Below are 15,060 nucleotides of genomic sequence, written 5' to 3' on the forward strand. Positions count from 1 at the left end.
GTGGTGGCGGGCTGCTGCTGCCTTTGGCGATGTGTATCGCTGTTTGATGAAAGGCTGGAGAAGGCCTTGCTGTATTTCTTTCGTGGTGTACATTTTTTTTTGGTTTCATTATTTTTCGACTCTTATGCTCATTGTGCATGGATTGATCATAATCACGAGGGATCGTCCATTTGTTATAGATCATGATGTCCTACTAGTATATCTTCATTTTAATCTGCACGACTTATTTTATGACCTGATGCATTGGATTTGGACCATTGTTACTTGAGTAGATGGTACCCATTGCAATTTTGTTACAATTCTAAATAATAACCTTGGATCCTTTATGAGTCCACCTCTTGTTGGGGCTGCTGCGCTCCGCTGCTTATCAGTGCAAACAGTGCAAACCCGAACTTTGGACGGCAAAAAAACTTCCTCCGCCCGCAACCAAAAAAATTATCGTTCGGCACGAGCATCACCAGCTCGCACCTCTACCACTACCCCATTTATTTTCAGTGAAAAGACACCGGTCTAGTCGCTGAACCATACATTCACAATGGCTGGAGTAAAACGCTCCGTCGATGCCGCAGAGGACCGCAATGGAAAGCGGAGCAAGACCAAGGGCTCCGCCGAGAAAAAGTCCAAGTCCGCCGGAGTCAAGAAGTCCAGCTCTTCCAAGAAGGATGTGAAGTCCTCCAAGAGTGACAAGAAGAAGGCTCCCAAGAAGAAGGTTGAGGAGTCCGAGTCCGAGGACGAGGATGACTTCGACATTGACAACGTTTCGGATGATGGTGACGACCTCGATGCGCTGGATGAGTCTCCGGCTGAGGATGTTGAGATGAATGATGCGGAGGATGTTGACAGTGAGGAGGAGGAGAAGGAGGAGGAGAAGCCCAAGTCCGAGAAGAAGTCCGAGGCTGAATTGGCGGCGAAGAGTACGTTGACGCCCATCCACTGACTGATTCTTATTTTCTCCAAAAACTAATCTAACCACCTTTTCCCTATAGGCAATGCCTCTCGCGAGTCTCACGCTAAGCAAAAAGCCCTCCAACTGGAGCGCAAGGCCGCCAAACCCAACGCCGACACGATCGCCCGCTCAAAGAAGCTGTGGGAGCAGCTGCGCCGCAAGTCTCACGTCCCCCTCGAGCAGCGCAAGAAACTCATCAAGGAACTGTTCGACATCATCACCGGCCGAGTTAAGGACTTTGTCTTCAAGCACGACTCCGTCCGTGTTGTCCAGACTGCCCTTAAGTACGGCAATCTCGAGCAGCGCAAGATGATTGCGCAGGAGTTGAAGGGTAGCTACAAGGAGCTGGCGCAGAGCCGCTACGCTAAGTTCCTGGTTGGAAAGTTGATTGTGCACGGTGATTCGGAGACCCGCGATCTGATCATCCCCGAATTCTACGGCAATGTCAAGCGTCTGATCCGTCACCCTGAGGGATCGTGGATTCTCGATGATATCTACCGCAGTGTTGCGACCAAGGAGCAGAAGGCTCGTCTCCTGCGTGAGTGGTATGGTCCCGAGTTTGTCCTTTTCCAAGATGACGAGGATCTCGGCGCCGACCTTCCTAAGATTCTGGCCGCTCACCCCGAGAAACGGTCGCCCATCATGAACTTCCTGCGCGAGTTGATCAACGGGTTGGTTCAGAAGAAGACGACTGGATTCACGATGCTCCACGATGCCATGTTGCAATATTTCCTTAGCACAAAGCCCGGCAGTAGCGAGGCGAACGAGTTCCTTGAGTTGTTGAAGGGCGATGAGGAGGGCGATCTGGTCAAGAACCTGGCCTTCACCCACTCTGGTTCCCGTCTGATGTCTCTGGCCTTTGCCTACGCCAATGCCAAGGACCGCAAGTTGCTGCTCCGATTCTACAGGGATACCGTTAAGACGATGGCCGGTGATCTGCACGGCCACATCGTGCTGCTCGCCGCCTACGAGGTCATCGATGACACCAAGCTGAGCGGCAAGTCTATTTTCTCCGAACTGCTGAACCAGAACGATTCCGAGGACGCCCGCAATGACGAGCTCGTCTTCCAAGTGAACGACCTCACTGCCCGTATCCCCGTGCTGTACCCCTTCGCCGGCGACCGCACAAAGTGGCTCCTTCCCGAACTCGACCAACAGATCCTGCAAGAGGTGCGCGAGGTGCGTAAAGAGACGTCGAAGAAGGAACCGGCCGTGCGTCAACAGGAACTGGCCAAGGCCGCCTCCCCCACCCTCCTTGCATTCATTGCGGCTCGCGCCGAGGCCCTCCTCAACAGCACTTTCGGCTGCCAGTTGATCTCGGAGGTCCTCTTCCAAGCCGAGGGCGATAAGACCGAGGCCCTGAAGGCCGTGGCCGCGGCCGCGAAGAGCAAGTCTGAGACCCGTGACTCGGCGTCGGTGGGTCGCACGCTCAAGTCGCTTGTGCAGGGTGGGCGGTTCAACCCGGCCACCAAGTCTGTGGAGAAGGTCGAGCCCGCGCTGAACTTCCACGATTTGCTGTATGAGCAGATCTGTGATGAGGTGATGGAGTGGGCGACTGGGTCAAACACATTTGTGATTGTTGCGCTGGCGGAGTCGGATGACTTTGAGAAGAAGAGCGAGCTGCTCAAGACGCTGAAGAAGAACAAGAAGGCGCTGGAGCAGGCCTCTGCGTCGGGCAAGGATGGGAAGGGACCTACCGCCAGTGGAGCGAAGCTGTTGTTGCAGAAGCTGTGAAGAAGGTGAAGGTGAAGGTGAAGCCGAGGCTGTTACTGTTACTGGTCATGTATCTTTCTGGTGTTAATATGTAAAGGGTAAAAGCATTCATATAGTCATTCATCATTCAATCATCGTTACTCTATTGTCCTCCGTACTCCGTACACTCCCAATGAATGCATTGTCCTGAAATTGGGCTCTGATGAGGACTCCACCAGGTGGAGTCCAACACTGCGCGGATCTCAGGGGTTCGTTCCATTCAACCATTCAGCCTGAGTCCTCCACCGGGCCCTTGCTTGATCCTGCTCCTTGCGATCGAGTCTGCAGTGCTAGTTACTGCCCAGGTGCCCAGTTGCCCCTCCTGCCTGACCGTGTACCCTGCACCTGCACACCCGTGCTCCGTAGGGAGATAGATCTGTACTATGCCCTAAGTCTCTGCTGTAAGCACCTGCAAGTACCGAAGTGGAGCCAGGCAGACCGTCATTTAACCTGGCGAGCTAAAAAACTCTAAGAGCTTCTCGGAAGAGTCCTAGTACTTGTATCACGTCTATGTACGGAGTACTTGTAGACTACTACTAGTCCTGGCCATATCCCTACTGTATAAGGTTGTGGGTATACCTGGACTGCCAATAGACTCATCACAAACACAACACCAACGACCACTGCTTTTTCACTCATCTCAATTCATCTCAATTCATTTCCATTCAATCCCGATCAATTTAATTCGCCAGAACCAACCGAATCAAAACAATTGGCCCAGCTTCATACCGATCGGGCAATGATCACACGCTAAACCGCATCGCCATTAGGGGCAGCTTTTTCAGGGACGTTTGATTCCAACGGCTCCTTTCTCTTCTGCCCAGCTGTTCTGTCTCTGTCTCTATTTCTGGCTTTTCTCTCCTCTGTACGACCTCTCTTAATCACCCACTCCCCTCCCGCTCCCCCACCCCCAGGGCAAACCGTCCGCATGCCCTCTCTCACCTTAACCGACCCGGATATGATCCTGCCTTACGACGGCAGCGAACGACAGTCCCAAACGCCCTCCCCACCCTCCCAACTCGTCTACCTGTCCAACCTGAACGCCCGCTATAACTCCGCTTCCGACCCCCATGCCGTCACTTCGGGCAGCAGCAGCGGTGGTCGGCCGAAGAAGAATTTTTCGCGCTCCGCGTGGAATCATGAGGATTTGAGCACGAGCGCAAGTCGCAGGCTCTCGGATATTGGGGAGGAGTTGTCGCCGGCGCGGTCGGTGGGATTTGATGAGCAGGAGGATGAAGTGCAGGGCCAGTACCAGAGCCAGTACCAGGGACAGTACCAGGGACAGTACCAGGGACAGTTCCAGGGCCAATATGCAGGTGCACCACAACATGGTCTGACGAGTTGGCCTGGTTTGCCGGACTCGGACTCGAATGAGAATGAGACAAACGATAATGCGAGTAGCTCCAGTTCGACGGTTAGTGCGGGGAGCACGCGCGCGAGGGATGTGTCCAAGTCGCACGAGTCAATTTCGAGTCAAGGCCAAGGTCAGAGTCAAGATCAAGCCCAGGTTCCGGTCCAGGATCAGGAACAGGAACAGGAACCAGATCTGGTTCAGGGCGCATCGAATGAACTTAAAGGTCTTCCCGACAAAAATACCATCGCGTCGGCCGTAAAGGGCAAGGGTCCTGGCGACGAGTTCTCATCGGCCATCTTGAGCAGCGAAGCCGAGAGGATTTTGGATAATGCAAAGAAACGATTAACGGTACGTGGAACTCAAAATAAACCTATATCTATTGATTCCAGGAATGCTGACTTGTACACAAATAGCTAATGGAAGGTAACCTGAACCGTGCACGTTCAACGGTGCGCGCCACACCTTCACCCTCACCCTCGGCGCAAGGAAATACCTCGCCAATGGGAATGCCAGCGGGAGGATTATATCGGTCCATCTCCAAGACGGACCGGCGAAGCTCGACGCTCCGCCGACAATCATACGTCCCTCCACAAGATGGCTCGACGAATCGCCATTCGCGCGTGCACAGCGAGACGAATTTCCCGCCAGAATCGAGTCTGTCAACAGATACCAAAAAAGTATCTCGCTCGGTCAGCGCAATGGGATCCAGCAGCTCGAGTCTTCACAATGATGACCGGTCATTCCAATATGCGCCGACGAGAGCGTATCTCACGCATCGCGCGTCTATATCTTCCATTCGACCCCCACACCTCGAAGCACTCTCCCAGTCTCAATCAACCTCGTACGAAAATTCACCACAGTCTCCGCAGTCGGCGAGATCACGACAATCAGGATACTCGCCCGTGGCCAGCCAGTCACCCGTCTCAATTTCACACGAGGGTAGTTCCCAAGAGTCACCGCAGGGACTGGGAATATCCGCCGAAGATGAATCCAGATCGACGAATGGGGGTGATTTCAGTCCCGTATATAGCTCTTATGGACCGCCCAGCCGCGCACAGTCTCAACTTCAGGTTCGCGATCTTCAGTACCAGATGAAGGGCCTCCATATCAAGATCTCCTCTCTGAAGGTCCGGACCCAGGAGGATAATCTGCGCCGGCGCAGTCTGCAAAGTCTGCGTACGCCGAGTCCGCTTACCGCTGCGGATCCTTGGTACCAGAATGGTCTCGAGATTCGAGATGGTACGAGTAGTCGTGGCTCCAATGCGCACGAGTCTCGTCCTCACAGCCAGAATCTGAAGGAGAATGATGCCCCTCGAGAAACTGACGAGAGTCATGCGCATCAGTCACAGTCCCAGGCACACTCCCAGCCCCAATCGCAGTCACTGTCTAAACGTGCCAGCTCTACATGGCAAGACCAACCATCCTACCACGACAGCAGAAACCAATCCACAGCCCAAAGCATGTACGAAGACGCCGAAGAAGGCTACTACGACGACGAAATCGACCGCGAAGCACTAGATGAGATCCTCCGCGAACCTCTCGACGAAGACCTGGAGAGTCAACTCGACTACCCGCAGAATGGGGAGGGCGTACCGCACGAAGAGCGCGAGGACGCATTCGACTATGAACATTTCATTTTGCATAGTGCGCTGGGCAACTATTCTCGCCAACTTCGTCGGGCGAGTGGTGCTTCTCGGGAATCTGCTGAGACTACACGACCGGCTCATACTCATCGGCCGGTCCAGCATTCTCGTACTAATAGTAATATGTCTGATTCTACTGTGGCAACTTTTGCTACTGCTACCGAGGGGGATATTCCCGAGGAAGAGGATGAGGTCAATAGTGTTATGTACTGGGATCGTCGATTTAATCATGGTATGTACTTGATTTCACCCCATCTAATAAATGTAAATTATTCTAACAAAAATGACAGAACTACGCCATCGCCACGTCGACGAACCCGTCCCCGAAACAGATCGATCCGAAACCCCCCCGCGGTCCACGAAGCGGAGAGAGCGACGGCGATACCACCCCCGTCGAGACCCAATTCCACGACGCAAATGGCCGATCATCATCAGCGACAGCCGGCTCTGCTACGCCCACTTCTCTCGTCTCTTCGCTTGTATCTACTGTTCGTGCGGCGTCGGCTTCGAGCCCGCACCCTGGCTCTGCGACTCCGACTCAGTCGGGTGGTGGTGGTATCAATGATGATGATACACAGATGCTGGAGCAATTATTTTCTAGTTTGGGGAATGTCTGTATGGATCTTCAGGCTATTACGACTTCTCCGGAGCCGGATCTTAAGTCTGCGAAGATTCTTCGGAGACGGCTGGATGCGGCGAGGAGGGTTTTGGATGGTGAGCTTGATACTTGAGATGGCCCGGCCCATTCGTGTATATTTTTGGATATTGTCTGCTTCTTTTCTTTCCCTTTTCTTCCTTCCCTTCTTTCCTTCTTCTACTATGATACCCACTTTTTCTTTTTCATTCCTTTTGAGATGTACTTTTTCATTGACAACCTGAGGTGCCATGGTTGAGCCGTGGGATATCTAATTCTCTTCGTATTTACATCCATACCTATATCTATACCTCCAGATCCAGCTACATTTATTATTCTATAATTTAAACTTTATATTTACCTCCCCCTTTCTCCCCCAAATAAGTCTAACCTACATGTACCCCAGATGTTCAGCATCGAATCAGCAGTCTTCGAAAATTCCACGCCGATCTCCTCTGTCCCCTCCGAATCCCCCCACATCCAATCGACATCCACAACGCCAATGCCAATGCCAATTCCAACGCCAACGCCTCCTCCACTCTGCAATATTTCAAAGCCGGAAGGCTAAATTTTAAATCTCAATCTCGAGTCGCATCCGACTGTGTTCGCTTCATATCGCGACTCCCTCTGTCGCGGGCCCTCTAGCAAAAACCACCGACCTTGTGTTCCCTCCCCCTTTCTGCCCCGCGCTTGACGCGATAAGCCGAACGTGTCGCGTCGCGAAAATCTTCACATCACCACAGTGCGCAAATCACTCCAAGCCACGAGGAACCTATACTCACACAGAATGCGAAACAGAAAAACTCCCCGTCAGCTATTGCCGTACAATCAGATCCAAATCAACCACCCCGCGCCCGCGCCTGCGCCTAGCTAGGCAGTGACCGAATCCACCGTCAACAAAACACCCAGGCCTAGCTATACTCTACAATACACCACACCACACCACTACCGCAAAGGAACCAGAAATGGACACATCACTAGACTCAACCCGCACCCAACACCCCCAACACCCCCACAAATCCAGCCTAGCAATGAGCACAGGCACAAGCAACATGACCCGACCAACCCAACCCTCACGCCGATTATTAATCTTCCAAGAAGCGCGCAATCCAGCAAACACGGCGGAAATCGCCTATTTACCCGTCAACAAGCTCGGTCTCCCAATTTGTGGGGAGGGCCCGGTTTTGCCGGATATTTTGGAATTGCCTTTGCGTATTGTTAAGGCTTTTACGGAGATTTTTAATCAGCCTAAGTATAAGGGGTGGTATGTAACGTGAAAATGTGTCTTGTGTTTTTCTTTTTTCCACTCTTGGAGCTATGGTTTTGAAGACCCTGGATAGATGGCTGATTTGATTCGTACTTGCAGGTCTGTTCGCTCGGCGGGTCCATATCATGATACTTCTGAAGAAGGGAAATTTTATGCGGTTGTTTTGGAGCAGATTCAGGGTCATCAGGAGATGAGTGCGGGGAGTGCGGGATCGCCGTAGTCGTTTATGACCGGCTTGATATCTTTTATTTTCTGTTCTTTCAATTTTCTATCTCTCTTGTTTTTATTTGGGTCCGTCTCGGACTTGTACAGTGTGACTCGAGTGATATCTACCCTATGTACGGAGTAGATTGTGCGAAATAGATGGATGGGTCTGTGGTAGATGGTTAATAATGGCTTTCCTTTTCAGCAATACGCGGTTGTATTTCGCTTGTTTAGTTTCTAGCTAGCTCATCGTTGTATGATCCTAGTCGTGATGATCCTTTATGGAATCGGCAAGGCGTTCGGGAATTTGAATGGGAGTCTAGCTGCTTGAAATCGCCTTGGATTATTTGATAGTACCGAAGGTGATGAATTATTGGGGAAATAGGGTGAAATGATACTCCCCATGAGATATTAATAATAGGACCCGGGGAAATCCCGTGATTATCATCATCCACGGATTGGGGTCTCGGTCCGACCCGTTGATCCAAGCACATGGGACCGACATGAAGCTTTCATGTTTTGCGATAGTTGACGATGATAATCATTAACTCATAGCCCTGATGACCGCGATGTTAATCTATTGGCTGGGGCAGCACGATCGAGTCACCTGATGATGCTAGACTTACCCCTCATGCAGCATTGCGGCTGAGTGACCAGCCCCCATTTTAGCAACACAACTGCGACCCCCCTTGACTGTGTCTGTGTCTGTGTCACCTTGATCATGGCAAGAAATACTAATTTCGGTGAGAATCACCAAGGACTTCAAGTCGAAAATAACCAAGGGTCAATTACATTCAACCAGTGTAAGACTAAGCTCCCAAAATCAACAGCGCTGTGCGCAACTGACCGACGCTTAGCCCAAAGTTGCGAAGAAATCGATCGATTGTGTCTTCGAAACCTCCGCTGCCCAGACCCACGGCTTGCGAAGAACAGACTGAAGGAGAGCAAGGACAAATTGCTTGCTGAATCCTTTGAATGGATTCTCCAGGACCAGAAGTACCAAAGTTGGCGGGACGGCGATGAAGTCTGCCTACTTTGGATTAAGGGCGGTGCTGGCAAGGGAAAGACGATGATATCCATTGGTCTTATCGAGGAGCTTTTGCGATTCTGCAGCGACAAGTCGAGTGCGATAACATACTTCTTCTGCCAAAATTCGGATAACGAATTCAATACTCTCGAAGGCATGATGAAAGGTTTGATTTTGCAGTTACTTCGCCAGCAACCAGCCCTTATGGAGTGTCTGCGATCCCGATGGGATGCTGCAAAAAGTTCTTTCGATCAGGATCTCACCTCGTGGAGAACTTTGTGGCACATCCTTCTTGAGATGATAGACCAGTGTGACTGCGCAAAACTCTACTTAGTTTTGGATGCTCTTGATGAGTGCCAGGATGGTGATATGGATGAATTCCTGAAGGCCCTAGTGCGAAATGGGCTCCACTCTACTATGAGAATCAAATGGCTTCTTACAAGCAGACCCCTGGACAGTGCAGAAAGAGCATTGCTAGCAGGGCATGAACAGATTCAATTGAGTCTCGAGCTAGAGTCAGATCGTCTCTCTAGTGCGGTAAAAGCCTACGTAACTCACAAAGTGAATGAACTTGGTCGTCAACATGGGTACGAAAGAGCTTTGAAGAAGACGCTAGAATTTCAGCTCCTCGAAAGATCCGGCGGAACCTTTTTATGGGTGAGTTTGGTGTGCAAGAGGCTTGAAGGTATCTGTCCAGAAGAGGCCCTGGCTGCGATTCAAAACACACCACACGGCCTAGAACCTCTATATAGGCAAGTATTCAAACAATTGAGCTGCGGTAGGACGAGAGAAGTACAAATGTGCATGCGACTACTCAAAGCGATGATGGTAGCATACCGGCCACTGAAAATGGGAGAATTTGCGGCCATTTCTGGCTTAGAAGATGACGATGACGTGAGTCTTATGTCACTAATTATTCGGTGTGCTTCGTTTCTCAAGCTCCGAGGGGAGAGTCTTGAGTTCGTTCACCAGTCGGCCAGAGATTATCTAGCCGGAAAAGACACACAGCTTGCTTTTAACTCCCACGGAACATTCGGACACTATGAATTTGTTCTGAACTGCCTATCCTGCCTATCTCAGTCTCTGAAGGTCAACCTTCTTGACCTACAACCCGACTCGAATATCGATACGGTAAGAGCACTGAGGGAAAATAATGAAAGCACCGCATTGGATACTGTGGAGTACGCGGCTACCTTCTGGGGACAGCATTTCCGGGATAGTTATCATGTCAATCCACGGAGCGACGCGATTTGCAGGGACACAATCATTGACTTCCTCCACACAAAGCTGTTAGAGTGGCTAGAATGCTTAAGCCTATTAGATATACTCCCAGTTGCCATGACAACTCTCCAACATTTGGAAAACATATTCAAGGTCGGTTTTGAAGCTACTGCTGGATTTAACATGTTCCCCACTGACAATATTGGCAAAGGACGAACCTCCATCACTTGCCTTTGTTAGCGATTCCATTCGCTTTGTCTCCTCGCACTATGCTACCCTGGAAAAATGGCCAATACAGGTTTATGCCTCTGCTTTAATTTGGAGTCCTGAATCAAGTGTCGTGAGAAAACGAAATTTGGACCGACTCCCATGGCTAAGGAGTGTTGCTGGTCTAGAAGCTACATGGGGATCTCGGGTACGGACATTCAAAATCAATTGTTGGATACAATGGGCTGTTTCTTCAGACGGTAAGCAGCTCGCTACTTCCTCCATGTCAATCGCAAACTATTCGAGGGGTACTCCTACTACCCAACACATCTGTATATGGAATATCGCAACGGGAATTCTGCAGCAAGATTTTTCTTTGAAATCCAACAACGTCATCAGCCAAATGTGCTTTTCAGAGGACAACAAAAAAATATTTTGGTTTTCATGTTGTAGAAGAAATTATCTTCACTCATGGGAAATCACGAGTGGAGACGTTCAAAGCATACCAGTCGAACATCCAGGATTCGGTAAAACCGTGGTCCTCTCACCGATGAGCATGCAGGTCGCATCTATAGTCTCTGGACATGGAATCCTTATTTGGGACATCGCAACTGGTAAACTTCGGACCCATGTTTTGTTGAGACACTCAATTTATGACCAGAGACTTTTCTTCTCACTCGATGGCAATCGGGTAGTATGCGATGTTTCTGATCGAGAATTTCGCATTTGGGATACCGCAACCGGTCGACTCCAGAAGAAATTGGTAAAGCCCCCAGGCTTTCTCCATTGCTCAGCTCATTCACCAGATGGATCTCAGATGGCTTATCATTTCGAAAAGGGTGACACCAGAGAGTATGATATTCTGATTTGGAATACTATATCAGGCCGTACTAGCCTGATAGAAGCTGTAAATCGTGGCGCTCGTAATGAAGAATGTCTGGCATTCTCACCAGACGGCAAAAAGATCGCATACGGATCCAAATGCCATGACTTTATCTATGTTTGGGATCTTTCGACAAATAGGCCCCACGTGATATTCTCGGAGAAGGCCCTCTCGGTTGTTCAAGCGTTGGCCTTTTGTTCAAGTGACAAGATTATATCTTTCACAGCAGAGTGTCAAATTGATCTGTGGAATATGGAAACACTGTTGGAAAAACGGAGAGAATCATCACTTACAGACCCCAAAGAGGTGTCTTTTTCACACGATGGCAAAAGTATTGTGTGCTGTCATTGGGATAACTTCATGGTTGTGGATACCGGGACTGGTGTTACTCAGAAGACAATACCGGTGCCGTTTAACAAAGGAGGCATCCAAACAGCAAGATTCTTACCCGGCGACGAGAAAATTGTTGTTGGGCTCCTAGACGGTGTATTTATTTGGGAGGCCGCAACCAGTACTTTTCAATGGCAAAGAGACGGTTTTGTCTACGGAATAGCCGCATCCCCAAATGGCAAGTATCCCGCGGGTATCTTCGACGCGGACACGATTCAAATATGGAAAATCCGGACGGGAGCTCTTAAAATGACACTCAAATCCAACCAGGGCAATTTTAGTTGTCTTGCCTTTTCTCCAGACAGCAAGAAAATCGCATCTTATACATCCATTACTTGGGGCACAGGTGTTTATAGAAATCCGTTTGATTTGAGAATTTGGGACGTTTCTCGATCTTTGAGGGCTTCCAAATTCCTGGGAGACACTATCAGCAGTCACATCCCGTGTCATAAACCCAAAAAGATGAAATTCCAATTACAGACGCCCCGAAAAGTCCTGAAATTTTCATCGGAAGGCCAACACGTTTTGTCGAGCAATGGTGCTTTTATTGTGAACGACATCCATGAAAAAAGCGAAGAAAAGGAGGCTACTGATGATTTGCTACCCTATCTCTATCTCAGTATATATGGGTGGATATGCTACGGAAGGCAAGCCTTTATCAAGCTTCCACAGTCGACAAAATCATCTTGCCAAGATCTGGGAGACGAAAAGAATAGTCGTCGGGTTTGAAAATCGAGGATTGTTGGCCTTGGATATTGATACAACAATTCTATCTGAGAAGTTGGGCTCAGCAATCTCGACATATAGGAGTACTAGTACTATTGCTTCTTCTTACTACATGTACAATGATGAGGATTGGCGTTTCGAGTCTTGAAATCCATGGCGAGAGTACAATAGTGATCCTAGACAATGGGCAGAATTTGATTACTCACACTTTCCCTTTCGATGATTGAAGGGAGACATACGTTATGCCTGAAAGTATGCTACGAATGAACCATTTCAAATATTCTTCAACGGCGACAATCGTAACCGTCGTGAAATTGGATCCCTACCTAAAATTCTGCACCAGACATGAAAGTAAATCCGGAATCAAGAGGTTTAAAACTTTTGCAGATGACAGCATCCTCTGACGCATGTTTTACTATCTCTTTTCCATTCCCTCATAGCCTTCTCCATTTGCAAACATAGTCCCCCTTGGCATAGTTGGCACACTGTACCTGGGCTTACCAGAACATAGATGAATGTCCATGGTTCGATGGAGGGTAAGGCCAGTAAAGACTGTCTTCGGTAGACGTATGAGACCATCTGCGAGGCATGACGGAAGCAGCCCAGTCGCGGAGGGAAGCGTTATTTCCGGCCAAAAGAGCACGAGCTTGTGTATCCTCAGATGCTTGATTGCGGAGAGCGGCAGACCGCGAGCGAATCTGAGACATTTCATCCATTGCCTGGTGCATCAGTTCCCCTTGGGGAGATAGGTGCCCATAAAGGTCGGTGATATCGTCGAAGAGGTGTGTGACCTTGTTATTGGTGCGATTCAGTTGCACAGCCATGCGGTTCAGCTGTTCGGTTGTGTGGCCCAGCTGCTCCGTTATGCGATTCACTTTCTCGGTCGTGCAATGGACCTGGAAGGTAGTGTGATTTAGCTTCTCGGACATCAGGTCAATAGCCCGGCCTTGGCGAGATAGTTCAGCTCTGAGCTGGCATAGCTCCGACTCTTGCTTAAGGATCATGTTCTGTAGGTGTCGGGTCTGCTGGTCCATCGAGGAGCTTGCCTCCACGGGCGTGGACCAGGCATGGTTAGGAGAAGGTCGGATGGTGCGTTTGCGAAGGAGCTCACACCTGGTAGAGAGTTGGTTGCGCTGGTTGGAGGAGAGCATGCCCCGACGCTGGTTTCGGCAGTACTCGACTGGAGAGTGATCGTGCCCAACTCGCTTTCGTCGGAGCTTCCGTTGTCGTTCGTGAGGGCGGATTGCATTGACAGCGTGCTTCTTGGTAGCACGCTGCCTTGGAATGCTCTTGTTCTGTGGTAGATCTAAGCTCAAGTGTCTGACCTTTCGCGAATGTAGCCGGACTGGGTGTAGACTGGTCGAGAGTCAACAAGGGTAGGGAAGGCTGGAGGACGGAGGATGCTGTAGATGGATGAAGAGATGGGTTTTTGGAAGCCAATGGCATGTTTGAAGTTATTCCAAGGTTTGTAAGGTTTGTTTCCATTTGCAGTGAATGTCTGGTCAAAGTGGAAGTGGGAGTTGCAGTCAATGTCTGTGAATTTCTGCGCCTTCCCGGGACCTCCCAATATTTTCTATGCTTCAAGTTTCTTCCTCCTCTACAAATCTATATTATTTTGACAAAGCCCTCATAGGCCTACCTCTAGTGCGGGGGCTTAATCACTTCAACCTTATGCCCTAGTTTATCTATTAGTGGCACAATTAAATCTTGGAATATTCAAGCGAGCTTCTCAACCCGTACCCAATAAATGCTACTATTTCTCTTGCCAATGAAGGTACCTTCTCTCACTAGTTTGTCGTTCATGTCTTTCTTCTTATGATCGATGCTGCGGCTAACATGGACTATCAAGCTTTCAAGTTGTCATCGCGGGCGTTATCTAAGAATTGTTACCCTCAATGAACCACAGGAGGAACGAGTCCAAAGGCGCGACATTCCCACCAGAAGAGTTTGAAACACAGGTCAAAGAGCCAGAAGAGCAAAAGCATTCATATTGAAGAATGCAAAAATATCTTAAAATCGTAAACAAGCAAACAGAATCGGGAAGTGGAGAGAAAGTAGAAAAATCTTGAATCGGCCGCTTCGGGCCATCTGGGTATCGTCCCTCATTTGGAATCCAGGCGAAGGCCTATGGCCTGGCTCAAGGGTTGAGCTTTTTATTCTCGGAACCCTAATTGCCATACTTCGGCAATAAGGGCCCAGTGCACTTCCATAGAACGGTCTGTCCCCTCAATTGGGATGAAACCTATCCCGTTGCCAATGATGGCACTGGATAGCGCATGTTAGCCATAATCATGGTGAAGGAAGGTAATCAAGACGAACAAAGGAGTTATAATAAATCTGCTGCCCTTGACGGCGCGGATTGAGGCATCGGACAGCGAAACGCTAACAAGGCTTCCGACGCACTGGATGAAAACGTCGTATTCGAATGTGCCTGGGTAAAGAACCACGCCGAGTCTCTCGAGCAGCACGAGCAGGGAGCCCTGGCGGACGACTTCGAACGCCATAAGGCGTGGGAACTCCATTTTCTAGGCGACGCCGTTGATTTGTGAGTAATAATGGAAAATGGAAGACCGAGATGAGAGATGATGGATAGTAATATCCTTACGTTGGAGGTAGATGAGGTTGAGCGATGACTCGCAGAATTCAAGCTGCAAAGGAGGAGAGCGATGCGTGGAGGTGTGGAGGTGTGAAGGTGGAAAGGTGAGATGGAAGGAACTTGGAGAAGCCTGCTACTTTTAGGAATGGCCGGCCATTGCTCTCGCCGAAGGTTTGCTAATGATTTTTTTGACGGTTTCAGGGTTTCTCT

The 15,060-nt window shown here is 49.7% G+C and overlaps 5 protein-coding genes across 5 annotated transcripts; 4 read left to right on the plus strand and 1 right to left on the minus strand.

Annotated features, from left to right (window-relative positions):
- Positions 1 to 535: 535 nt before the first annotated feature.
- Positions 536 to 2,680, plus strand: N7509_012538 (uncharacterized protein; the record flags this gene model as incomplete). Its single annotated transcript, XM_056637175.1, has 2 exons — positions 536 to 914; positions 987 to 2,680. 2 exons carry the CDS (start codon positions 536 to 538, stop codon positions 2,678 to 2,680), a joined length of 2,073 nt encoding a protein of 690 aa, XP_056483205.1.
- A 946-nt stretch (positions 2,681 to 3,626) lies between these two features.
- N7509_012539 (uncharacterized protein) lies at positions 3,627 to 6,426 on the plus strand (the record flags this gene model as incomplete). Its single annotated transcript, XM_056637176.1, has 3 exons — positions 3,627 to 4,400; positions 4,466 to 5,959; positions 5,986 to 6,426. 3 exons carry the CDS (start codon positions 3,627 to 3,629, stop codon positions 6,424 to 6,426), a joined length of 2,709 nt encoding a protein of 902 aa, XP_056483206.1.
- Positions 6,427 to 7,381: 955 nt separating this feature from the next.
- N7509_012540 (uncharacterized protein) lies at positions 7,382 to 7,816 on the plus strand (the record flags this gene model as incomplete). The annotated part of the gene is made up of 2 exons (XM_056637177.1): positions 7,382 to 7,593; positions 7,696 to 7,816. The coding sequence occupies 2 exons, from the start codon at positions 7,382 to 7,384 to the stop codon at positions 7,814 to 7,816; spliced, it is 333 nt and encodes a 110-aa protein (XP_056483207.1).
- Positions 7,817 to 8,521: 705 nt separating this feature from the next.
- N7509_012541 (WD40 repeat domain-containing protein) lies at positions 8,522 to 12,257 on the plus strand (the record flags this gene model as incomplete). The annotated part of the gene is made up of 2 exons (XM_056637178.1): positions 8,522 to 10,201; positions 10,260 to 12,257. The coding sequence occupies 2 exons, from the start codon at positions 8,522 to 8,524 to the stop codon at positions 12,255 to 12,257; spliced, it is 3,678 nt and encodes a 1,225-aa protein (XP_056483208.1).
- A 494-nt stretch (positions 12,258 to 12,751) lies between these two features.
- N7509_012542 (uncharacterized protein) lies at positions 12,752 to 14,776 on the minus strand (the record flags this gene model as incomplete). The annotated part of the gene is made up of 2 exons (XM_056637179.1): positions 12,752 to 13,574; positions 14,574 to 14,776. The coding sequence occupies 2 exons, from the start codon at positions 14,774 to 14,776 to the stop codon at positions 12,752 to 12,754; spliced, it is 1,026 nt and encodes a 341-aa protein (XP_056483209.1).
- Between the last annotated feature and the right edge of the window lie 284 nt (positions 14,777 to 15,060).

The sequence above is a fragment of the Penicillium cosmopolitanum genome, assembly GCF_028827165.1.
Source record: "Penicillium cosmopolitanum strain IBT 29677 chromosome Unknown utg000011l:1.0-3548175.0:1.0-3550911.0, whole genome shotgun sequence".
NCBI lineage: Eukaryota > Fungi > Ascomycota > Eurotiomycetes > Eurotiales > Aspergillaceae > Penicillium > Penicillium cosmopolitanum.